Genomic DNA, 26,407 nt, shown 5'->3' with positions numbered 1-26,407 from the left:
CAAGTGATTGACTGAAAGTTACTTTTTAATTAATAAAATGAAAATTTATCAATGTGAATAATAAAATATTATTTATCAATGTGAATAATGATAATTAAATTCCTAGCTAGCTAGCTAGCCAGTCTCTTGGGGTTATTGAAGGCAATTTCTTAATTTCCAAATTTCAATGATGCCCTCCTCTTAAATTGTATGATTGACTTAGGAGTGGCAATTTGTGTAATTTTGAAGTTTTTTAATTACATTATTATAAAATTAGATGCTATAGTTTAGTCATTGAGGTTTATTTTATTTTTTATTTTTTTGGGGTTGAAGAACTTGGGTTATTATCTATCACAATAATAAACTTCCTATTCATCAATGATGACTTTTCAATAACTTTATTTTCCACATGTTTCAACATCACAGGGGCTTCTTCACACCTTCCTTCAATAAAGTACTAAAGTTGACTTCGACCTTAATGTTAGAGTATAAAGGGATTAATGTGTAGATGTTGACAAGTGTCATAATCTAGGCAAGTGTCTTATAGACTGGAGCCAAGTTCAGATTGTACATTTCTAAGCTTGGCTCCAGTATATAAGAGAGAGCTTATATCTCTTTCTTTGGCCTAGATTATGACACTTGTCAACATCTACATATTAATCCCTTTATACTTTAACACTTAACACTCCTGTCAATTCATAGAGAAATTTTTATATATTCCGAGTACATCACAACAATTGACCAGAGCAAACACGCCAAACTCAGCCTAAAGGTAGATTAGCTCAGCTAAACCCGTCCTATTTACACATTGTAGAAGGAGGTGATCGTGATCATCAGGAAGAGGTTATTGATTGATTATCAAAATGGCTTCCTTCAATCTCAGTGTGTTGATGACCCTTGTGCTTGGCTTGCTTAGCCTTAGCAGTTTGAATGAAGCTGAATACTGCTACCACTTCTGTTCTAACACAACCAGTTTCACTCCCAACAGCACCTACGAATTCAATCTTAATATCCTCCTCTCTTCTCTCACCTCCAACGCCACCCGTGAACTCGGTTTCTACAACACCACCGCTGGCTCCCAATATCCCAACGCTGCAGTTTATGGCTCCTTTCTATGCCGTGCTGATCTCACATCCGATGTATGCCAAGTTTGTGTGGCTACTGCAGCCAATGAAACGGTCCAAAAGTACTGCCCCTTAAGAAAAGTCACTATAATTTGGTACGATGATTGCATGTTACGCTACTCAAACGTGTCTTTTTTCGGCAATATGGATGAAGCCCCAAGTGTTTCTTTGTGGAACGTGGGAAATATTACTGATCCAAACCGGTTTAATGAGGTACTGGCGGAAACAATCAATGGCTTGGTGCCTGTGGCAGCAAATATGGCCTCCGGAACTAAAAAGTTTGCGGCAAAAAAGGCAAACTTTACAGCGTTTCAGGAGTTGTACAGCCTCGTGCAATGCACGCCGGACCTGTCAAGCACCGCCTGTGATCGGTGTCTTATAGGAGCTATTGCACTTCTTCCGGCTTGTTGTAATGGGAAGCAAGGAGGAAGAGTTTTGTATCCTAGTTGTAATGTTAGATATGAAGTGTATCCATTTTATACATTTGTTACTGCCCCTCCTCCGCCACTGCTTCTTCCTCCTCCACCTCCTGCTTCAGTTACAAGGTCTCAAGGTAAAATTAATTAATAGCAGCTGGGCTAAGCTATAGCTCATGTATTTGTTCTAATTGGTTAATTATATATTTAGAAAGCAACGTTCGTAGAACTAATTTACACAAACATAGGGATGACCATTAATTTGTGTCTTATACTCTGTGCAGGAAATGATGACCAAATCTCAACTTTGATTATAGTGGCCATTGTGGTTCCAATTGCCATATTGCTCTTCTTGGTAGGCTGCTGTTTCTTTAGAAGGAGAGCAAGGAAAAAATACAATGTTATACAACAACAAAATGGTAAAAAAATACATTGAAAAGTTTTATAACTTCCTTTCCAGACCCAACTTATGTATTCTCCTCTCTTGAACAATTCGATTCCTAATCGTGTTCAGTAGTTTATTAGTCCATAATTAATTAATACCTCCTACTTCTTGATTGTGCAGTGGGGAACGAAATTAATAGTGTGGAGTCATTGCAGTTTGATTTGCGTACAATTGAAGCAGCCACGGACAATTTCTCTGATCAGAACAGGTTAGGGGAAGGTGGCTTTGGTGAGGTTTATGAGGTTGGGATTTTGGCTTACCAAATCTGGTGAATTTAAGTCATGCCAGAGTTCATCAAAATGTATTAAACTTACGAAAGTTGTATTTAGATGTTTGTATAAAGATTATTGGTTGCAATATTTTCAGGGTATACTTCCTGATGGGCAACAAATAGCTGTGAAGAGGTTATCTACAGGCTCCGGGCAAGGTGTCGAAGAGTTTAAAAATGAGGTGGTTTTAGTAGCTAAGCTTCAGCACAGAAATTTAGTGAGGCTATTGGGATTTTGCTCTGAAGGAGAAGAAAAGATACTTGTTTACGAACTTGTGGAGAACAAAAGCCTTGACCACTTTCTATTCGGTTTGTGCCCTTCTAACATCACATGTGATACCATATGCTATTTGATTAGTTAATGATAAAATTACACTTCACTTTCTAGTTCACAAACCAAGCGCAACATTCCCAAGAGGCAAAGCCACTGAGGAAAAGAAAATATATTTCAGAATTATGTTTGTATGTCTATTAATTTGTCTTAATTTTAGTGAAATGAAATGAATTCCTCCATATTTATATTTGTATGTCTGTTGTTTTACTTATTCTAACCTGTATACTTCTATTGGACAAATGTGTGCAGACTCTGAGAACCAAGTAAAATTGGATTGGTCAAGCAGATACAAGATTATTGGCGGGATTGCTCGAGGGCTTCTCTATCTCCATCAAGATTCTCGGCTTAAAATCATACATCGCGATCTTAAAGCAAGCAACATATTGTTAGATGGGGACATGAACCCAAAAATTGCAGATTTTGGCATGGCAAGAATAGTTGGAGTTGACCAAACTCAAGGGAGCACAAGAAGGATTGTGGGAACATTGTAAGTAATAACAGAACTTTGTTTATGTTCACATAATCTGCATAAACGAGTTGATTGATTTTCCCATCCTGAAAAGTAATCACTAGAAAAAAAGATATCAAATTGATATCTCAAGAATTCACCTCAACTCAGACAAGATGGAGAAGCTCTGTTAATGCAGGGTTCTTTCTTATATATGCTTCCGCTAGTGTTATCAGATAGACACTATTGGTTACCCTGTTTATGAATTACAAGTTAATTGACACACTGATTGCTAGATGAGTTTTAACATGTTCACACTGTATTTGGACTAATATTAGAACTTTATTGATGCTGCTGGTTTGTAGTGGTTACATGTCTCCAGAATATGCAATGCACGGACAGTTCTCTGTGAAGTCCGATGTGTACAGTCTTGGTGTCCTGATCTTAGAGATTGTAACTGGCAAGAAGAACATTAGTTTCTATAACTCAGACCGTGGCGAAGACCTCTTGAGCTATGTAAGTATAAGCTGAATACTCATGGTCAACCTTTTTAGAATGAGTCTGTTACTAAAAGTAAATAAAAAATTTGCAGGCTTGGAGACATTGGAGGGACGGGACACCCTTAGAATTATTGGATCCAAATCTAAGAGATTCTTATGCAAAAGCTGAAGTAACTAGATGTGTCCATATCGGGTTACTCTGTGTTCAGGAAAATCCAGACGAGAGACCCACAATGCAATCCATAGTTCTCATGCTAAGCAGTTACTCTGTTACTATGGCATTACCTCAAATGCCAGCATTTGTCCTGCATAGTAGTACAGAGCTGAACATGCCATCATTAACCACTGAATCATCTGATCCCACTACTAGCAAGTCGTTGCCATTTTCTATTAACGAAGCATCAATTACTGAATTACACCCACGTTAGTGTATATCGAACAATCTTGCAAGACTGTACTTTGGAAGTTCTTTGATTTTGTTTCATTTCTCTATGCGTTTCATGGTTGATCTAGCTGTTTTGTTTATTGTTAGTATAGTTAGTCTCTGCTCCGTAGGCATAGGGGCCTCTGTATTGGTTTGGTTGCCGATGTAGCGTTGTCTTTATTTGACAGTGTTTGCTTCTTATAATATTATGATTCGAGGGTTCAATCACCTTGTTAATTATATATTTAATATTCTACTCGTAGAGGATAGCCGCGCAACTATACTTTTGAAATATATTCTACTTGTTGAGTATACCAGCGCTGCTACACTTCTGAAATATTTATTTAATATTCTACTTATATAGTATAGCCGCACTATTATACTTTTGACATGGTATGTAGTTCATAAAAAATATATATAAACTTAGTATCTTAAGGTCAATAATTTTTTTAAAACAAATTCTTTTTTCGTAATTAAGTAATATCTTATCATTTTTTTAGTTACTTATATTTGTAGTTATGTTTTAATTATTATTTCTTTATTGAAAATTAATATTAAATATTTTAATTAACTTGATAAAATATATTACTTAATAAATAGTAATTAACTTTTTTCTTGAATAAAATATTTAAATACTAATTTTTCACCAACTAAATATTAATTAAAACAAAACTAGTTATTAAAGTAATTAAAAAAGAGAAATTAATATTATGCTATTTAACGGTATAGCCGTACGGCTATATGTTTGAAACATTCTATTCAAAGAGTATAGCCGATCGGCTATACTTATGAAACTTTCTATTTAGGTGTCAACGGGGCGGCAATACTGTTGAAATGTTTTCTTAAAACGTATAGCCGCCCGGCTATACCACTGAAATATTCTTTTTATAGAGGATAGCCGCCCGGCTACACGTTTGAAATATCTTGCCAATTTTTAGTTACTGTCATTTGTAATTATGTTTTAATTATTATTTATTTAGTGAATAATTAGTATTAAATATTTTAATTAACTTCTAAAATTATATTACTAATAAATAGTAATTAATTTTTTTCTTTAATAAAATATTTAAATACTAATTATTAATTAAATCAAATTTCAATGATGCCCTCCTCTTAAATTGTGTGATTGACTAAGACGGAGTGGCAATTTTTGTAATTTTGAAGTTTTCTAATTACATTATTGTAAAGTTAGATGCTAAAGTTTAGTCATTGAACTTATCCCGATTCGGTGAACTTGGGTTATTATCTATCACAATACTAAACTTCCTATTGAGTTTAAACCAAAGCTCATATTTATGAGTTTTAAATCATTCTTATCGTTTTCTAGCATTAAATCCAAATTAATAGTGGCTAATTAATAAGTTTCTGAAACTTTGCAAGAAAAAATGTATGTAATATTTAATTAGATTGCATACAAGGTAAAGTGGGTTCATTCTTTAATTGGAAGAAATGCCCAATAGTGTCCATCTTACTTAGAGGGCATGATAGTGGTTAAGATTTTGAATGTTTTGAGTTCAAGATGCATTGAAGAAGAAAAAGAATACAAATCAAACACATTGGAAATTCAATAAGAGGGTAATTTTTTTTAATCCAATTCAAAGATACACATCAATTTCTTAAAGCCTCATGGTCATCATGGTTTTTCCAGTGAGGTCATCATTTCCGCAATTGCCTCTATATTCTTCTCCACTGACAGCCACAAGTCATTCAAATCAACATGACTCAAGTTTTGCAACCAGTCAGCTGGAAGGCTCCCGTAAATGGCTTGTATCATCATTTCCTTCTCTTGGTTGTCATTCATCTGTTTCTTCAATTTCTCATCAGCTTTAAGTTATCGTTTGCCTAAGAAAGCTTTCTTGATTCAGGATGTTCCTACTCCTTTCCATCTTGGACATCTGCTTAAACCTTGTGATTGTTCGTAGGGCTCCATCAGGGCATGGACTAACATCAGGGTTGGCTTGATGCTGACCATAAATTACTGCACATGCATCAGTTCCACATAGAATACTGAGTTCACCTACCTTTTTCATCAGTCCGCTCTTCCTTTTCTTGAAGGTGGTTTTTCTTGCAGCATCATTTTTTATGTATGCAAGGTCAATTTTCTTTCTTGTCATGAAGAGGAAGAGCTAGTGATTCTTGTTGGAAGAGATTGGGAGATTTGATGATTTTAAGGTGGCTCTGTTGTAGTTTCATTCTCCTAAAAGCAAAGCAAGGTATATATAGAGTTGACGATGTTTTAATTGTAAAGCCAGATAGATGTGGGTTGGTTGGACCATTTATGGTGTTGAAATAAATTATGGATGACTCATTTATTTAGTGTAAACATATCTGGCTAGTATTGAGGTTCATTGGTCCAATTGGAATTTTTTTCTTGATACAAGCGATAGTTTTATTTTAAGCTAATCTAAATTACAGAAAGAGGAATTCAAACTTAGAATGCAGAATGAGGAGCACACCCACTCTAACCAACTCGGCTAAAGTCATGTCTGTCTCTGACACTTATGTATGTAGTATTGAGGTTCATTGGTCCAAGGCATGAGGAAAATGTTCTGTTCGTCCTGATATTTTACTGTCCAGTCCAGTTATGTGTTTTTAGCGTTCATTCATGTCTCTTGGTAAAAGTAATTTGTAATATTGGACCCATATATGGACACGCCCATGGCCCTTCCAATCTCACTTACGCCCAACCTCTTTTACAACCAAGGAAAGTTCTTGACTTGCTTTCTATTTTTCACTTTAGACAAATTATATGTTTGGTCCCTTAGTTTAACCTGTTTCTCACTTTTGTCCTTATCATTTCACTTTTGAAAATACCAGTCCTACATTATTTAGGTAGCAATCAAGTTCTACATGTCTAAATTTTTAAGGAAAATAAATGAAATAATTCACTTTGTGTTGATTGCAACAATTTGGAGAGACGAAGATTTCCTTGCATGTGGTAGTTGTATATTGCTACATCGAATTTGATCTATTAGTATGATGAAGTTTACAATTTGAATTTAATTTGTAAGAAATGTGTTTACACCATAATCAATTGAGCATATCCAGCCTCAAAACAACTAGCACCAAGACAGACACGCCTTCTCCTCTGCCAAGGAAGACACTCTTCCAAGGTGCTAGACACTTCTGAAACTCCCGACTGCCAAACTCTCAAACTATCAAACCTAATCTCCGAGACACGTGTCACTACCACAGCGACTTGCACAAAGTCCCACATCGAAATTCTATGCAAATCACCCATTTTCACTTCCCTATAAATAGGGAACAATACCTAAGTAAAAAGGGTAACTATTTTCTTACTTTTACTGTTGCTCTTCTAAAGTTACTACTCTTAGCTAACTTAAGCATCGGAGTGCCTTCGGCCGTGTTGAGGCCCAAAAAAGTCACGGGAAGCCCAAAGACATTTAAAGCCCAAAATAACATATAATGTCGGTCATATGTTAATCCAAGCTGTATTTTGGGATTTAATTCATTAAATAAATATAGAAATAGAGTATATGTCATGCCAAACTAATAATACATTTTTTCCTTGCCAATCACCTATCAAGCTCACATGAATCCAAGTTATATGGTTTACGGGGCTTGCATGAGGAATTGTGGTGTGGAAGATTACAGAGGTCCACAAGGCCCACGGAAGCTCTTGGATAATGGAGACTTTGGGCTAGCTACTTGGGAGCACCAAATTACAAGCCCATTACTTAGAGTTCTCCAATGTGGGTGAGCAAATGAGATATTTTTCAAGCACTTCCTTTTACCCATAGGAAATAGTCATTTTCCAAATACCTAGCTTACCCATTGGAAACAAGCCTTTTTCAGCACTTCTTATTACCCACTAAACAAGCAGTTTCCAATGCTTCATTTTATCCATAGGAAATAATCAGTTTATGGTACCTAGCTTTACACGCTGGAAAATAGTATGCCCTAGTGCTCCCTTTTAACCACTGAAAATATGTTGGTTCCAGCACTTCCCTTTATCTATTGGAAATAAAGGAAAACCCTCACCCTCTATAAATTGGCATTCATGGCTCAAGCAAAAGGGGACCAATTTTTATTCAGCCAACACTCCTTCACTCGGCTGTTACAAGCATCCGAGCAACCACCAACCTCTATAAAGCATCACCTAGCTCCAAGCTTTTTCTTCATTCCAAGCTTTAAACACCATAGCCTTTAAACCTCAAGCTTTTCCTTCCATCCTCCTTCTCTTGAAACTCTTAAATCCATAAAGCATTACCTAGCTCCAAATTTTTTCTTCCTTCCAAGCTTTAAACATCTATAACCTTCAAACTTGAAACTCAAGCATCACCTTTCCTTCTATCCTTCCTTCTCTTGAAACTCTTAAATCCTCATAGCCATAGCCATACACAACAAATTATCAACACCAAACTCGAACATATCCAACATCAAGCCAAGCACATGTATTCTCATTTGCTAATTGTGATCTCTAGCTCCCACACTCCAAGTTCTCATGCCAAGCTCATATAATCTCATATCAACATAAGCAAGTCATCTTCAACTCTTCGTTGAGCTGCTAGAAACATCAACACAAAACTTGCAGCCGCTGGAAGAAGAACAAAGTATTCCCCGGGACTTACTTCTCCCTCGGGATACTTTGGGCCTAGTTCTCGCTAACTCAGATAAGGGGGCAACGAAGTCTTCATTCATCACTCTATGGTGATCCAAGAATCAACAAAGCCTAGATGAGCCTTTGGACGAAAAAGACCCCAACAGGCCGGCACCACACCGGTGTCTGAAGCTTAAAGACTGCTTCTCCCACTTTGTCTTCTGCATGTTCTTCCTTTGTTGAAGGTTCTCACCTTCTCCACTGCTGAAGACAAACCCATTTTCTCTAAGTTGACCCTCTCCGGAAAATAGCATCAACAGTTTTACTTTCTTACTTTTACTGTTACTCTGCCAAAGTTACTACTCTTAGTGACTTAAGCATCGGAGAGCCTTCGGCATCACATGGTGTCCGCTTAACGACTACTTCTCCTACTTTGTCTTCTGCAGGTTCTTCCCTTGTTGAAGGTTCTCACCTTCTCCACTACTGAAGACAAACCTTTTCTCTAAATTAACTCTCTCCGAAAAAGAGCATCAACAAGATGTAATTTGTTAAGAACTATATCGAGAACAAAGAAGTTTCGTGCTATTAACACACAAAACAAGGAGATATAACTCTTGTATCATTAGATATAAAAATATGAATAATACTAGTCTTATCACATTTTTTATACTATAATTTTATACCGTATAATGTGAAACTGATGTGTACATACCACATCATGTAAAATACTAGTTTCTGTTTTTCTAATTTTATTTATTAAAATACATGTCATTCATTTAATTGATGTGGTATATGATATGGACATGCTACATCATGTGATATAGAAATGTGGGATAAAAATGTGGTAAGTGTAGCATTACTCTAAAAATATTTGGCAAAAGAGTTTGTGCATAAATCTTGGTTGTATCTGAGTGATCACCTAAGAAAAAAATTATTATTATTATTATTATTCAAAAAAGTTGAATTATAACTAGAAGAAAAATAACAAAAAGTCAAATTATGTAATAATAACATGTATGTAAGGGGATCTCCAACTCTCTCACTCGAATGCCCACTGGTTCTCCTTACGAATTTTCTCTTCTTCCTTAGGCGTGAAGTCATTCTTGATGTTGAAGGTCTCACGGATCGCTTCAGGTGTCTTTCCATTGATCATGTCTGCCACAGTTTGACAGGTCAAATCCAGCAGACTCTGGATGTTCAGATAGTTTGCAGCCAAGATTAGGTCAAGCAGAGTGCTCTAGTCCACCTTCACGAACCCAGCATCCCAATTCTTAATGTCCTCTTTGTTCTCGCCATCAACATGCTCTTCATGGTGCTTCTTGCAGTACTCGATGACCTTCGCTAGGATGATACTAGTCACATTTGGCAAAGGTATCGCACCGTTGGCACAATCATCCTCCACCATGTGCTTGATGGTCTGCGATTGCATGGCCACAGCCTCCTCCACCTCGAAGGTCTCACCGTCATCACTCTTCAAGGTTATCTTCTTCATCTCATCGGAGGCCATTGATTTGCTCGCTCTTTGTAATATTAACTAAGACTTTGAGTTGAGAACTTGGGAGAGTTTTTCTTTTCTGGCTTTGGAATGGTTGAGTAATTTCGAGTTTCAAAGGTTGATAGACTTGACGTGATTTTATAGCCTACTCGTAGCACTTTGTTCGTGTAGGAAAATGTTTCTCGCATTAGGAAAAGAAAAGTTTTGTAAAAAAAGTCAAAATAGGGTAACAAAAAGGAAAGGGAAATTTTTTTTTTCTTTCTTTTTCTCCTTTTCCTTCTTCGTTGTTTATTGTCGTATATCCTTTTTCATGTAGCATGATTTTATGCAACCATATCAGCCAAATTTTTGATGAATTAGGCAAAGAAAAGTTGGCTGATGGCCGAAATCGAAAGTTTCTTTTCCTTTTTTATTCTCTTCTTCTTCACATTCCTACGTTATGCTTGTCAATTTTCCAAACAACTCTACTCTAACATAAAAAAATTAAATTTAAAAAAATAAGTAGCACATTTAACGATTTTGTCTAAAATTAAATGGGAAGTCGAATTAACTCCTATAAGAAACAAATTAACATACATAGACAATATGCATGAACAATACAAATCGCATGCATATGAATGAATAATAGCTTACAAATACTTGGATACATATATAGAGAATGAATGATTGCAAAAAAAAAAAAAATTAAGACATTGGGTTGTAAGTTGGGGGACCTCCCGATGTCTTGTCAGAAGAACGAGCCTGATGAGCTGTGTTAGTAGTATTTTGAGGCGCATGAGCTACCATTTGATGATCATGCGCAAACTTTTCTCCAGCCCTAGCAATGTCCCCAGCTTTCGCCACATGCAATGACATTGATGCCTCGGCCTCCTTAGCCAATCTCACCTCATGAGCTACATCGGATCTTGCCTTGGCTACTTCTTTCTCAGCCTACAATACATATAAAATTAGAATCCACAAATAATTTAATAAAAAAATATGTAGAGAGAGAGTTTTTTTTTATAATTCTTATATGCTAAGATTATGTGGGCGACATTTACTGACTACATGTTGTGGACCATATTTTAAGACCTATATGTATAAGTCATTTCATATTTTGTAAAGATGCAGCTGGTGATGTAAACCAGAAATATGATCCATGTGCGTTATCTTACTGTAGAGTGTTGTAAGATACATACCCTCTCTTCGGCCCTGGCCTCGGCCTTGACCTTGCGCAGTGCGCCCATTTCATTTATCTTGTCCTTCACAGCCTGCATCTTGCCTTTTCTCTTAACAATAACCTTACAAAATTTAATCAACTATAGAATGCTCTAAATGGACAATGCTCAAATGTACCATATATATAGAGATGTTTAAACGATCTAGCAGTGCAGGTGATCTCTCTCTCTCTGTTGTGGATGTATTGTTGACACATGTCAAGCATGCATATGTTTACTATAAACTAGTGGGCGATGTTGAAGAGACTTGCATCAAGTGCTCTAAATTCTAATCCCCAAATGCCAATTCAAGATCCGGTTTTTAAGTTGAATAACATATTTCTAAGTAAGTTCTTTCATTGAGGTATGTTTTTCAACTGGGGTTAATTCCATTAACAGCCCCTTCAACTTTGGACTTAGTCTCACCTGATTTCATAACCATATCTTTTACCTATGACCGAGGTCTTGTGTTCAAAATTCTCTTCCCTAATATGACTTGTATTGAGAAAAAAAAAAAAAAAAAGTGCTATGGTTGGAACAGTCTTATTAATAACTGCAAATCTTGTCTATTATGCCAATGCCCTCACAAATTGTGAGTGGGCACAGTCCGGAGTGGATCAATTTCATCTCAAAATAGTGACCGAACTAATTACAAATTGTGAGTCACAATTATCTCATCGCATAAACAACACACTGTTAAGTCCCAAAAGTTCTGTCAAAAGGATGTTTCAGATTAAAAATAAAAACTTTGGGCTTGGACCCCAAAAAATAAAAAATAAAAAAGAGAATGTTTTATTCAGCACATTCATGGCATGTTTACATCGAATTAGGATGAATTAAATTGAGGAGGAGTTGGATTAAGGAAAATTAGATTATGAATTCATATTGAAGTTGTTTATTAAATCATATGGATTGAGGAGAGTTAGATTTCGGATTCATATTGAAGTTGTTTACTAAACCATATGGAATTGGGGTAGTAGTGGTACAAATTACTAAAATATGTTTATTATTGGGTTAAAGTAGATGGAAAATTTGGAAATTTAAAATTGTGAGTATATAATGGGTAAAAAAATGAATTTCTAATGAGTTAGTTTTTCAGGAATTAGAGTATCACTTCCCACCCAAAAATTGAATTCTTGCAAAATCATAAATTCAAATCCTAATTTTATGTGGGCCCTACTTACGTTTTAATTCATGATGTGAAGTAAACAAAAGAATCCTCAATAATTGAAATTCAATTCCTAATTCTAATTCTAATTCCTGATTAGAAACACACCATCACATCATTTAATGTGTTGGGGAATCAATCAGCAAGAATGACCTTAGCAAGCTTATAATTTTCCGTACCAAAGCAAGCTTGCATCAGACAAAAAAATAACAAACAAATCTGATTATGAGGTTTCTCCTGGTAGGACGATGAGCAAATTAACCGACGTTGGCCAGCTCGGGCAATGCTAGATGCACTGATCCATTGAACAGAGAAATTCTCCAAAATGAAGGAAACTGCTATTTACATTTGTTTGGCGTTAAATTTTGAACATAAAAATAAACTGCAAATGGTTCCCACCACAATGGTGGATTACCCCTTCCTCCCATGGCACCTATCAAACCTCATGTATCCACACACTCAAAAAAAAAAAAAAAAAAAGATTCACTATTATACCCAATATAGGAGCCCAAATTATAAAAAAAACCATATATAAAATGGATTATAGAAACACACCCAAAGTTCATTTACAACATAACAAAAAGACTTATAACTTTTTTTAAATTACAAAACTGTTATTGATTTCTTAAAACAAACTCAATCCTAAAACCTTATAAAAAAGCTCAAAACACCTAATAGGGTATCAAAATAATTTAATAATTAAAATTAAATTCAATAGGATCAGCTATCATTTTTTGAGTTTGTTTATAGAAATTAAATAGTGTATGGTTTATTTATAGTTTCCATGTTAAGAATGGATATATGACTAATATCTCACCAAAAGAAAAAAAAAGCACACGCCAGAAAAAGAAGGAAAAAATAAATTGAGTTGTCAGCAAATCGAAGCGGAAAGTTTGGCTTTGCTGGTGTCTTGATCAAATAAGTGGCCGTATCCTCTATTCGGGTAGCCCGAGTCTACAAGGATAGAAAGAGAAAGGGAAGAAGAGAGTGGCAGGTCTCGGTACCATCAACGACTAAACAAGACACAGTTCTAAACCCACCACTACAGTCGCACGTCAAGAAGCCGAAAGGAATTCTGCCTCAATAGCTCAAAGTTGCAGCAAGTATACACATGTTGTGTAAATTATATGTATGTAATATCCGTAATTTATGCGCACGTATGTATCTTTGCAGTGGGGTTTAGACCCCGCCAACTGAACAGTAAAGAAAGCCAAGACCACCACTTGGCTGCCAACAAGAATTTGAGTGGTGCAAGTAATCTAATTCAAGCAGGATAGGGCGTCTGGTCCACAAAGGTTTATGGACTCCGCAGTTAAAGCCCAGCTAAGTGAAGCCATGTGATGATTGGGCTCAAAACCCAAATGTGAAGTGGACTAAACCCATCAAATGGGTGTGCAAATCAATTCACCCAAGATCAGGTTCCACGCTTGATGGATTTGAGCCATCTCAAATTTACACTAGGTCGGTTTGATCCTGCCAAGAGTACGTTGCCAGTCTAGCATCCCACTAGATGCAACCGCAACCAAATTTGAATCCCAACTTAACCAAATTCATCCCCAAACACTAGCATCTCCATACCCAAATCTCCATCCAAATATCCATCACCATAAATCAAAAATTACTCCCAATGAACTACGAGTTGGCTTGATTCCATCAATAGGATACATAGGCAACTTGGTATAAAGTGCACCCACAAAACCAAACAAATCCACTTTCCCCCAAATTGTATTTTCCTCATAGTTTTAATTAAGATGTGTTTCTTTTTTTATGTTCGTCATAAGAGATTGTAATTAAGAGATATTGTTATCTTGAATGAGTCGAATTGAATTAATAAAAACCTTTATTCTCTTCGAATATTATGGTGCATTTGGACGAGAAAATTTAAAAGTACAAAGGATTTCATAAATAACGGAATTTAAAATGACGGAAATTAATGTTCTAGAATTTGTAAAGTTTCTTGTTTGGATGACGGATTTAAAACATGGAATTTAACCTTTATTTGAAAAGTCATTTTTTTTTAAAACTCAATCTCTCTTGAGATTTTAGAAATGACGACTTTTATATATAATTTAAAGTTGAGATTTATGATTTCCAAATTCCATGTTTTTTCCCATGCAAAATTTCTAAATTTCTATATTTTTTTTATCCATATATGGGAATTGGTTCATGTCAATTTAGAAATTCCGACTTTTGTCAAAATCCCAAGTTTATTTCCCTCATCCAAACACACCGTTAGTGAAATTGTCTTATCAGCACTAATACATGGAGAACGATATTATTTTCCATCAGAGTTTATCTTCTTAAAGATTTTAGTTCACATCAACAAAACTGTCCTTTGACTACACACATCAAACCAGAAAATATCAAGTAAAATTACAGGCAATTCATTTTTCAGCTGAACTACACATAAGCCTAGCTTCCACGGTACGTTGTGAATGAGAAAGGCGACAGCAGCAGAGGAACATGAAAATGTTCCCACTTCTGTGACTCTCTGATTTCAAACACGATAGAAACATAAGGAAAGAACCCACCTGGGCAGTACTTACCTGTGTTAAAATTTATCCTGTATATGCCTGGGTTCACTACATCAACTATGCTCATCAACTGACCACTTCGACCATCATTATCCGTGGTTGAAGACCCTTGACACACCCAACCGCCTACATCTGACTCACCAAACATGGGACGAGGTTGAGGACCCTTCCACATTTCCAAACATACCTCAATACCGGCACCTGGAGATCCTCGAGAAACATCCAAGACATGGGTTGTGATGGGTGGACGGGTTCGAGGTGGAGCTTGAGATTTTTTTACAGATGAAGCATCGGAAGCAGCAGTTAGATGGGCTCCGATTACACTCACACGATCTTCTAGGGTTTCAAAAAATTAATAACATTAATTTAGAAATTGTGATTCTTTTGGAGAAATGAGAAAGTTGAATTAAGAATTCTCAAAAGTTTATAGTTGTATGTCAGCTGGAAAAACATACCAGATATCTGTTAGAAAGCAAGAAATGGGCACAAATTAACAGAGCAGTTCAAGTAGCTTTGGGTTGAATTCAGAGGGAAATATTGGTAAACAAAATGTTAAGTAATATCATACTCAGCCTTATCCAATTTTTACACAGGGCACATTATGTGAACCTAGAATAAGTGATGCCTAAATCTTCAGTATGACTACTCAGGAAAGTTGTCATAGTATGTTAATGTAAAATAGACAATCCTAATACTGTGATACAAGCAAAGCCCAAAACTGCATAAAAGCATAATGAGAAATTGAAATCAATTATGGAAGAACTGGAAAAGAAATCAAAAGTACCTTCCACTTTCTTTGCAAGTGTGGGATTCTTGTTGCACGTGGAGGTAACATTTTCTTTGGTTGAAAAGAGCTTCACAAGACGGAGTTCCGTTATTTTCATCTGCTCCTGAGCTGCAATCTCAAACTCAGCTATCGGCCTGTTTGGATATCGTTTCTGCAATGAGGAAAAGTAAATTTATTAATTGAGAAACAATTTATGCAACGTATGTAGAGCATGGTCTTGGCAGAAGTGGTATCGTTCTCCCCATTCCACAGGCATCACAAAATCAACATCAGCACGAGGTCTGGTGAATATCTCACATGCCCTTTACATTTCCTTGTGTGTTGCCAAGCACAGTATGTATTTGAACATGTCCAAAAATAAGGACAATAGCAACTGCTCTTCAAGCGTTGGTCTTTGTTTACTGCATTGCTAATAGAAGACCAATGTTTGTCATTGTTTGATTTCATGGCGATTGCTAAAACGCAGGATATCTCATGTACACAATTTCTTCAGAGAGGGAAACATTCATCATTTATCTCTTACTTGTCCAAATGCATTGAAATTGTTGATTAAGCTCTTTGGGGAGATATTGGAAAAAGTGCTTGAAAACTTACCTTCAACTCAGCAAGTATCCCATCAGTACTCTTTCCAGATGCACAAATTAGAAATATAAACCCAAACTTCTGCCTGTATTTAGCATTCCATTCAGACAGTTCCTACAAAATCCAGGATCATAACATTCAAATAAACAAACAGAAATGGAAACATCAAATTATTTTTCTTTTTCTCACTTCTGCAAACTATTAAAATATGAAGAAGCAAGCACAGCAAAACCTTAAGTACATTTGATTTCTTTTGAAGGGGGAATAAAGGCTTAAATAAAATATTCATTAAATTTCTGAAGCACACAAACCTGCAAGCTAGAATTAGTGGCAGTTGCTAAGGCAGTTGCCTGCTCTCCCTTACTCCACCTGCAAAATTATGTCTAGACCACTTATTTCAATATAAGTGCATATCTAAAAAAACTGGAAGGAGAAAGAAAGGGAGTTGAATAGCATCAATTAGGCAGCACTCAACAAGGGCAGTCGTCTTTTCTTTGCTCATATATGTATTTATATATACTGACAAAAAAAACTACAAGGCGTCTGGCAAAAAATGTAACTTTAAAGGCCTGGTCAAGATGGTAAATGAAACCCAGCCTAAACACAACTTGGTGTAAGAAACTGAGGACTGAAATGGTCAACCCATTTGTTTAAAACATTAAAATGTAAACTAAAGAAACAACAGCATTAGAATCTTAACTGAATATGATACTAACACTAAAAGCATCGAGTAACTAGTGCCCAGTAGTACTGAGCCATCATTAAAAAGTTAAATCAGAACACAGTAAGTTAAATACAAATTCAGAGAGAAATAAGGTCAAATAAATAAGTAAACACAGTAAGTTTCAGCAAGCCAGAGCAAATCCATTGATGACATGAATCAACTCAATCTACCAAAACCCAGGAAGATATTGATGAGTTTAAAACCCGAACTGGGCTTCTCTGTAAGATAAAAAATAACCATTTTTATTTTAATTGCCTTAATTGAAGGTTAGGAAGGAGGGAAAAAAAGTGCCCATCTGATCAGCAATGGTGTGAAAATTCAAGTACCCTCATAATATTTATATAATTTATGTGGATTTCATTCATGGTTGTCAAAATTTAAACAAAAAATTGTGATTAGCAATAAATAAAGAAAATAAATCAGAAGAAAAGGTTAAGCAACTGAACTGAGCAGAGGTGGCGTTAGAAGAAGAAGACGAGTGTCCGATCTGAGGATGCGCAGAGAACGCTTGGAGCCAAGCATTGACATCAACCTGGTTGAACCAAATTTCTCTGGCTGTCGTCACAGCTTCGTCGAGAGATGAGAAAGGGGATGCCTTCGCCATTTCTTTGGCGAATTTGGTGCTTCCACAACATGCTAAGAACTCGTCCTCCTCAAATTGTAATCCCATTTTTCTCTTTCTTGAATAGATAAAAATAAAGATCTTCTCTTCTCTGCTCTCTATGATACTACGAGACTGGACTCTGGAGATTGAGGGGACAATCAAAAGGTGATGACGAGAATAACGAACGAACTATATTTGCCTCTTATAATTAGTTTTTACATTTTGCTCCTTAACTAAATTTTTCATTCAAATCATCCCTCTATTCTTTATTATTCGTCAAATTGAGCCTACCTTGTGACTTCGTCAATATTACCGTTAATGTAAGGGCTAAAATCGTCAATTTATGTGGCAGACAAACATGGGTTTGGATTCCATGTGGACAATAAAATAAAAATAAAAAATTTATAGGACGTTTAACTCACACACATAACACGAATGTTAAAACTCCGGAAAAACAATTACTCCACACAATTACACTAGTTGAGCCTTTTGCGACTTTATTTTATAAATTAACTAGTGTGCCAAATGACTCTTTTTTTTTTTTGTTCACTTTAGAATTAAGAGAGAGGAAATGAGTTGGTTGTTGTATTGTATCCCATGAAAAGAGTGCTGATATTTCTCCACTTTCTCTATCTTTAAAACAGTAAAGACAAATTCCCGACTTGTCAGCCATCCCATATGGTCGGCAAAAACCACCTCCCCCCTTGACGCCGATAAATCCTCTTTTCCTCTCTCTATCTCTATGTCTCTATGTGCCAACCCATATATGGATCCCAAGATCTCTGTGTAAATGATGAGCAACAACGACATCAACAGGTGGTCCAAACAATTTTCACGAAATACTCCAAACTTTCCAGGACCATATTGGCCTCAGACAGTTTCATAAGTAAATCCTTCGGGATGTTCTTCACTACCTCTCAATGGTCTTAAGGAAGAAGCCAAACCCTCAAGCATGATAGCATTCTTATTGTTCTCTGATTCCTGATTCTCATCGTTCTTTTCTTTTTTCTTTCTACCAAAAAAGTTCACTATGTGACCACATGTAGAGTAGTCCATTTTACATTAGAAATTCTGAACAATGTCCATTTTACACCATGCAAGAACCAACCTTGAAAGATAACAACTCATGGACGGATTTAATGAAAGGAGTTCCCAAGTACAACGTCAAAAACTGGCTATTGATGTCAAGAATCTTGGGGATTAGGCCGTAACAATGCAAAGATCGCTGGGTTAGGTGGAAGGACCCCGACATACTACTGGTGATGTTTTATAAAATCATTCTTCTTCTGTTTGGTGATGGTGTTGCCTTTTGCAGACTTGTGAGAATCCTCTCACCTTTCTTGATAATGTCAAGAACAACACAAGGTGTGACTGCAGTAAAATAATGCAGATTCCCTCCATTCCTTGGATACAAAACTGATGTCCCACATGGTGCTGTTAAAACCTTGTCAACCGCCAGCTTTGCCAATCTTACTGTAATGGACGGAAACTTCATCAGCTTTCCCATATCTTAAACCTCAAAATATGAAAATCAATAACTTGACTTTTTCAAAATAGTCTAGCCGCGCGGCTATACCTATTTTGACATGATGCCTTATCTCTAAGCAGTCCCCCTTTTTTAAATAAATAATATAGCCGGGGCTATACTCGGTTTAATGAAAGGAGTTCCCAAGTACAACATCAAAAACTGTCCATTTGTGAAACCCCATATTTTTAAATATGTATATTAATATTTTATAAAATTAAATATTTATAATTATTAGTTTTCAAAACTATATAGCCATTAACTAGTATAGCCTATCAAATCTTATTGAATGGCTTTAACTATATCAATTCATTTCAGCCTTATTTAATATTATATATAACACTTTACAAAGGCATTTAAGAAGGTTTTTGTTTGCTTACTAAGCTTTTTGTTAAAGATTGACGTGTTGCAAATATGGAGTCCTCAAAACCAATTAAAGCATGAGGTGGGATATGTTGGCATGAGGTGTAAGCACAATAGGTATTCTTATATATAAAAACTTAATTGGAGAGTGCTTACTAAGCACTCTACAAAGCCAACACATAAGGCTATTTGGGGTGGCAGATTATTTTAGCAACCTATAGGCTAGTTATGTGGCACAATATTAAGCTTTCATCTATATCTTGCCCGACTCTAGCTTGCTATAAATAGCACTACCTAATAGTTCTTGTATCATAGGTTCTTCAAGTTGCGTTAGTTTTCTAAAAATAGGAGACAAAGAAAAAAAGAGTGAGAACTAAAGTGTGGTGAGATTTTGGAGAAGCTCAAAGTGTTTGGACTTGCAACTAGGAGTTATACAATAGCTTTGGATTTGAGATAGGGGTTTTTCTTGGGGAAGCTTTACATAAATTGATTTAATTAAATACTATGAACACTATATTATGCTTGGTAATATTATTTGATTATTATTCTTGATGTTGGGTGTTTGCATGTTGTCACCAAGCATAATATAGTGTTCAAAGTATTTAATTAAATCAATTTATGTAAAGCTTTCCCAAGAAAACCCCCTACCTCAAATCCAAAGCTATTGTATAACTCCCAGCTGCAAGTCCAAACACTTTGAGCTTCTCTGAAATCTCACCATACTTTAGTTCTCACTCTTTTTTTCTCTGTCTCCTTTTTTTAGAAAACTAACGCAACTTGAAGAACCTATAATACAAGAACTATTAGGTAGTGCTATTTATAGCAAGCTAGAGTCAGCCAAAATATTGATGAAAGCTTAATATTGTGCCACATAACTAGCCTATAGGTTGCTAGACTACTTGGGTGGCTTGAAAATAATCTGCCACACCCCAAATAGCCTTATGTGTTGGCTTTGTAGAGTGCTTAGTGAGCACTCTCCAATTAAGTTTTTATATATAAGAATACCTATTGTGCTTACACCGCATACCAACATATCCCACCTCATGCTTTAATTGGTTTTGAGGACTCCATATTTGCAACATGTCAATTTTTAACAGAAAGCTTAGTAAGCAAACAAAAATCTTTCTAAATGCTTTTGTAAAGTGTGTTAAATATGTATATATATATATATTAAATAAGGCTGAAATGAATTGATATAGTTAAAGCCACGCAATAAGATTTGATAGGCTATACTAGTTAATGGCTAGATTCACGTAGCTTGCCATACAATTAATGTATGTATATATATATTATTATCAATTGTATAGTTTTAAAAACTAATAATTATAAATATTTAATTTTATAAAATATTGATATACATATTTAAAAATACGGGGTTTCACAATAGTATAGCTGCGCGGCTATACGTAATTCAACATGTGGCGACTTATTGCTATTTTTTTTTAAATAATATAAATAGTATTGCCGGGCAGCTATACGTGGTTTTTTTTATTTGTTTAAAAAATCGTATAGCCGTGTGGCTATACTTATTTTGACACACGGCACATATTCGCTAGGCGGTTCCCTTTATATATATATACACACTAGCCTCTCTGCACGCGCTTCCGCAAGAAGAGGCTTTTTAAAAAAAATTTGAAATTTATTTTAGAATTAAAAAAAATAATGGGTAGTTGTGTTCCATAAAAATAGGATCCATTATCTGTTTTCTCTTTTAATTTTAATTTTTTTAAATATAAAAAGTGTGAATTTACCATATTATCCTCATTTAATTAATAATTTCAATTCTTAATGTTTGCATTAATCAAGGGCATGTTATGGTATTTTGAATGTTTCACCATTCTCTACCTTTTGCTTTATATATATAGTGTAGCCGTGCGGTTGATGATCTTGAGAAGCTCGTTGATCTTCTCAAGCATTTCAAGCTTTGCAATCAACGTCTCAACTTCTCAAGCGTGTCCCGAGAGCGTCCAAAAACAGTCAGTGAACCAAGCGGGATGGATGTTCCACATTTGGTCCAACTCGGATGTGTCCAAGACAATCTCTTTCACTCCCTTACGGTAGATGGAGAGGAATAACCTAGAGATTTACACGAAATACTCCAAACTTGTCAAGACCACATTGACCTTGGACAGTTTTGTAAGTAAATCCTTTGGGTTGTTCGCCACCACCTGTCGATGGGCTTAAGGACGTACCCAAAACCTTGCGCAACCCTTTTGTTGGGTTTCAAGCTAAAGCTAAACCCTTACGAATTCTTATGTTGAGTTCTTTTTTTATGTTAGCAATGAGAAACCCACCTCTTTTATGAGTCTATATACGAAACTTTTCCTTACACTTATAATTACACTCTTCTGTTTTGAAATTTTGAATTTAGACCCTTCAAATATAATATCAAAACCCAATTTCCTATTTCTTTTTTATTGATACCTTTTATTTCTTTGTTCTGATTTTCATGGTTTTTTTTTTCCTTTCTGTCCTTTACAAGTGTTTTAGAGGTTAGCAGTGAAAAAACCACCTCTTTTATTACTTTCACTGCCCTATTTTTATTCTTGAATTCAAACTTTTCAATTATCCAAACCCCTCTCTGTAGGTCCATACTTCATGCAAGAACCATCCCTTCAAGATAACAACTCATGGACAGAACTTGACGAGACGATTTTGATGAAAAGAGTTCCCAAGTACGGCTTCAAAAAATGGCTAGGAGTGAAAAGGATTTTGGGGATTAGGCTGCAGCCATGCAAAGACCGATGGGTTAGGTGAACGGACCCCAACATACTACTGGTGATGTTTTATTAAATCTTTCTTCTTCTGTTTGGTGATGGTGTTTCCTTTTCAGACTTGTGAGAAGCTTGTCGATCTTGTCAAGCTTTTCAACCCACTTCTCAAGTGTGTACCTAGAGCGTCCAAAAATAAAAAGTGATTGGCGATCTATTTTGGTGAAGCCAGTAGGATGGAGGTTCCACATTTGGTCCTCCAGTTCGGATGTGGCTGAGACAGTCTCTTCCACTCCTCTAAGGTAATGAGCGGAACAACCTAGAGGTTTACACGAAATACTCCAAACTTGCGAGGACCACATTGGCCTCGGACAGTTTCGTAAGTAAATCCTTCGAGGTTGTTCGCTACCACGTGTCGATGGTCTTAAGGACGCAGCCAAACCCTCATGCAACCCTTTTTCTGGATTTCTAACTAAAGCGAGGAGGTGGAAGGTTGATGTAGGACCTTTTGAGCCTATTATTGGAAAAATAGAGTGGAGATGGATGAAAGAGAAAGGTGGAGAGATAAAAGAAGGAGAACGAAAATGCGATGAACTGGTATTCGATTTGATGTATGAATAGAGAGGAAGTTGGAGAGGAGAGAGAGAGGGAAATTGTTTGATGTGCTAAGTGCTAAAAAAGAGGATTTCTAATGCGCGGGTCTAAAGCTTTTCGCTTCAAGTAAGGAGATTTACACACTGTGATTTAGCTCAACCAATTAAAGCTTTCTCAAACCCCCCGGCACCACACCCACCCATCGATAGCCATTGCTGCCCCAACGCACCCATTCCACCCACCACAAATGACCTTACCTGGCCCAAACGCCAGTAGCCAAGCCACACTTAACCCCAAAACTTTTATGAAAAAAACCCAGATCTGGATTTGGTTGTTGAAAAAAAAGAGAAAAAGAGGGAAGAGAAGGTGGGCTTGGTTGTTGTTAAAGAAAGAGGGGAAAAAAGAGAGATGACAAACACCCCTGGGGGGGGAGGAGACAGAGTGTGGCTGGGGTTTAGGATTAGGATTATTCACTTAAATCACATATATTTTGTTTCATATTTAAATTCCTAATTATGATTATTAAAATTATTAATACAACAATTGTATATTCTTATATATATTATATAAATAAGATGAACAATATATCATATCACTAAAATAAATAACGAAATATAATCGTACTACTACCACCAAATATCAAACACCAATTTACTGGGTATACTCAAAAAAAATATCTTTTTGATACTTATTATTTTTTTAAATTATTTCTTAAAACGTATTACTAATTATGATAACCTCAAAATAAGTTTTAGGAGAAAGGTGTTTTAAATATAAAAAAATATAATTAAGTGAGTAATCTCAAATTTAACTAAAACCATTATTTTTTTGTGATGATAAACTAACATGAGGAATGGGGCAAATGCGAGGCGTGATAACAGAAGAGGTATTTGGCAAAAACAAAGGAAGAGAGAAGAGAGAGAAAACCAGAGAGAGAGATAGGGTGGCTGGGGTTTGGGATTTTTTTTTTGGTTATTCATTAAAGAATGAATATTGCACAAAGCACAGTATTAGCTTATATACAATTGTTAAAAAGTATTAAAAACTAACACGTGAATAAACTAACTTGAGGATGTGTTCATCTATCGAGGCGTAAAGGACATCAAGTGTTCCTCCAACATATTTTCATTTGAAACTCCAACATCCTCTCCTCTTGAAAGGAACAACCTAGATGACATGTTTATTAATCCATAATTGGATTAGGAGAATTTAATTGAGGAGGAGTTGGATTAAGGAGAATTAGATTTCGGATTGCTATTGAAGTTGTTTATTAAACCATATGAAATTGGGGTAGAAGTGGTACTAATTACTAAAATGCCCTCGTTATTGGGTTAAAGTATATGAGAAATTTGGAATTTTGAAAATTGTGTGAGGATATAATGAATTTTCTAATGGATTAGTTCTCTTAGAATACCAACTCAATAATTGAATTCCTCCAACATCAGAATTTAATTCCTAATTTTGTGTGGGCCCCACTTACTTTTCAATTCTTTGATGTGAACTAAATGCAGGAATTCTCCATAAGTGGAATTCAATTCTAATGAGAATTCCAATTCTTGATTAATAAACACACCATGCATTCACACAATGTGATCCAAATGTGGTCCACAAAATTTGGCCTCTCTAGTGTTATTCCAATGGAAATTATTCATCTTTTAGGCTCTCCTTTAAGGATTTGTTTTTTTTTTCCAGACAAACTAAACTCCTTTAAAGATTGCCTTAACAAAAAACTATGAAAATTGTAGATGGATTAGCTACTTGGTTGTTATCATAAATTTTATTTTGATACAAGCAATTATTTATTAGATTATAATTTTTTTTTTAAATTCAAGCAATACTTTGAACTACAAAGGAGAGAGGGTTTCTCACACGCACACACACTACCAAGGTGTTATAGGGGTTCGAACATGAGACCACTGTTTTGCAAGTAAAAGCTTTTTCTCATTGGGCTAGACTCTTGTTAGATTACAAGTTATGACACATTTATTTACAACTACTGGAAATAAGAAAAGAGAAAATGAAATGACTTCCATGATGACTTTCCGTATGTTATTTATTATTTATTATTTTATTTTTATAGTTATACAAGGGACAATCTTTTCTAATCTAATATAAGGACATGGATCATCTGCTTGGATTTTATCTGCCGTGATATGCTTATTTCTCTCCTGTATACGTCATCTCATTAAAATTTAATCCAAGAAATTTTAAGTTGATACATCATCTTTAAAACAAACCCAATTCTCCTTATAATTAAAAAAATTAAAAAAACCCCTGATTGAAGTAATGTGAAACAACCCCTAACCTAACGTGAACCTTTTTTTTAAAATCAATCTTTATGACGTCTTCCCCAAGGATCAAAACACGTCCTTCTAATCAGCTTAGTCTTCTTTATTTCTCTGCAACTACTCTACCTTATCGTTTAGTTTTTCTTTTCTTCCTTTCTCTGCAACATCGCTCCCCAAAATCATACTCTTGTTCAATCCTAAAATTCCCTCTTTCTCAACGAAAACTAGTAATGGTTTAGAGAGACATTCCTTTTATTATTGTCCAGTACATTTTGTTTGTTATGTATTTGATGCGTGGTTAATTAATGGAGATTGACTACTTTAATTCTACTTCTAGTACATTCTATCTTTTCTCTAAAACGGATGTTTTTTTTTTCCGCTGCATGATGGGAGGTTATAAATGGTTTGTTTGCTCCAAGTTATATTCTAAAGAATCGAATTCAATACTATTTATCCAATTTGGTTTGGTTTGGTCTGGTTTTAACAAAAAAAATTATAAAATCATTAAAGTCCAAATTTGTATTAAATTATTAATAATTTTCAAAAAAAATTTATACAAATTTCAACTTCAAATTTATTCTTTTTGGCTTGAAAATTAACAAATTATTCAATTTCATACAAAAAAGAAATATTAAGGCTAGAAAAGAGAGATGTTTTGAAATTGAACTTGGGTAAATATTAGATGAGAACTAGTTCAGTTTGTAGGGAGTATAGAACCAAAACGGGAACCAGTCCTTTTTGGTCAACACAGGTTGTTTTAGGCTTTTTCAAATATTTTAGACTTTGTTCTTACTCTGTCTCTTCTCCTTTTTTAGGTTTTGTGAAAATCAACTTTATGACGACAAAAAAGAAAAAGTTTAACGGTGTTAAGTTTCTTGTTAGTTCAATTAGGGTTGTTTTTTTTTTCTTTTCTAATTATGAGAAAATTGGGTTTATATTCTAAAGATGATGTCTCCGTTAAAGTCCTTTGTATTAAATTTTAATGAAGTGGCGTAGGAGAGAAGTTTATGAGATAAAATCTAAGTAGAGGATTCGGAGGGGAATTTGAACTCAGAGTGGGAAGTATAGCTTGGCTCCTAAAGATTAAAGATGCGCTCCTCCTAAAAACCGTGGTTTTGACACTTGTCAAATTCCAACAATATTTACAAAGTTTCAACAAAATAGAAAAAGAAATATTAAACAATTTGGCATGTATGAAAACCACATTGGTTATGAGGGGGAATTCCTCCTCAATTTGAAGTAGCCAAGCTTTTTTCAATATGTAATAAAAACCTCAAAATTAAGAATCGTATCAACTAAAACATTCACAATGGGCTCCTAAACCACATTATTAGACA

The 26,407-nt window shown here is 35.3% G+C and overlaps 3 protein-coding genes and 1 pseudogene across 4 annotated transcripts; 1 reads left to right on the top strand and 3 right to left on the bottom strand.

Moving 5' to 3' along the window:
• Positions 1-791: 791 nt before the first annotated feature.
• On the top strand, positions 792-4,163 carry LOC103324565 (cysteine-rich receptor-like protein kinase 25). The gene is made up of 7 exons (XM_008226637.3): positions 792-1,656; positions 1,804-1,938; positions 2,085-2,206; positions 2,331-2,541; positions 2,816-3,053; positions 3,380-3,530; positions 3,607-4,163. Exons 1-7 carry the CDS (start codon positions 843-845, stop codon positions 3,940-3,942), a joined length of 2,007 nt encoding a protein of 668 aa, XP_008224859.2. The 5' UTR covers positions 792-842; the 3' UTR covers positions 3,943-4,163.
• A 5,375-nt stretch (positions 4,164-9,538) lies between these two features.
• LOC103331392 (SKP1-like protein 1 pseudogene) lies at positions 9,539-10,203 on the bottom strand (annotated as a pseudogene).
• Positions 10,204-10,511: 308 nt separating this feature from the next.
• On the bottom strand, positions 10,512-11,300 carry LOC103331391 (uncharacterized). The gene is made up of 2 exons (XM_008234014.3): positions 11,173-11,300; positions 10,512-10,924 (listed from the first exon to the last, which is right to left on the bottom strand). The coding sequence occupies exons 1-2, from the start codon at positions 11,248-11,250 to the stop codon at positions 10,679-10,681; spliced, it is 324 nt and encodes a 107-aa protein (XP_008232236.1). The 5' UTR covers positions 11,251-11,300; the 3' UTR covers positions 10,512-10,678.
• Positions 11,301-14,599: 3,299 nt separating this feature from the next.
• Positions 14,600-17,760, bottom strand: LOC103331390 (transthyretin-like protein). Of its 2 annotated transcripts, none has more exons than XM_008234013.2 (5): positions 17,432-17,760; positions 16,573-16,630; positions 16,274-16,375; positions 15,677-15,830; positions 14,600-15,225 (listed from the first exon to the last, which is right to left on the bottom strand). In XM_008234013.2, the coding sequence occupies exons 1-5, from the start codon at positions 17,653-17,655 to the stop codon at positions 14,771-14,773; spliced, it is 993 nt and encodes a 330-aa protein (XP_008232235.2). In that variant the 5' UTR covers positions 17,656-17,760; the 3' UTR covers positions 14,600-14,770. The 2 variants fall into 2 exon arrangements, with proteins under 2 accessions (XP_008232235.2, XP_008232233.2); XM_008234011.2 differs by having other exon boundaries at positions 14,600-15,228; positions 17,432-17,759.
• Between the last annotated feature and the right edge of the window lie 8,647 nt (positions 17,761-26,407).

The sequence above is a fragment of the Prunus mume genome, linkage group LG5 (genome assembly GCF_029339155.1).
Source record: "Prunus mume cultivar Tortuosa linkage group LG5, ASM2933915v1, whole genome shotgun sequence".
Taxonomy (NCBI): domain Eukaryota; kingdom Viridiplantae; phylum Streptophyta; class Magnoliopsida; order Rosales; family Rosaceae; genus Prunus; species Prunus mume.
This window is presented reverse-complemented; position numbering and strand designations above follow the sequence as displayed.

Bases quoted from the DNA above. Each gene is read 5' to 3' on its own strand.
- LOC103324565 (XM_008226637.3), top strand. From the start codon at position 843: ATGGCTTCCTTCAATCTCAGTGTGTTGATGACCCTTGTGCTTGGCTTG. The intron at 2,207-2,330 runs GTTGGGATTTTG...CAATATTTTCAG, and splicing joins GCTTTGGTGAGGTTTATGAG to GGTATACTTCCTGATGGGCA. The intron at 3,054-3,379 runs GTAAGTAATAAC...GCTGGTTTGTAG, and splicing joins AGAAGGATTGTGGGAACATT to TGGTTACATGTCTCCAGAAT.
- LOC103331391 (XM_008234014.3), bottom strand. From the start codon at position 11,250: ATGCAGGCTGTGAAGGACAAGATAAATGAAATGGGCGCACTGCGCAAG. The intron at 10,925-11,172 runs GTATGTATCTTA...TATGTATTGTAG, and splicing joins AGGCCAGGGCCGAAGAGAGG to GCTGAGAAAGAAGTAGCCAA.
- LOC103331390 (XM_008234011.2), bottom strand. From the start codon at position 17,655: ATGGGATTACAATTTGAGGAGGACGAGTTCTTAGCATGTTGTGGAAGC. The intron at 16,376-16,572 runs GTTTGTGTGCTT...TGGATTTTGTAG, and splicing joins CCACTAATTCTAGCTTGCAG to GAACTGTCTGAATGGAATGC. The intron at 15,229-15,676 runs GTACTTTTGATT...TTGAAACCCTAG, and splicing joins ACTTGCAAAGAAAGTGGAAG to AAGATCGTGTGAGTGTAATC.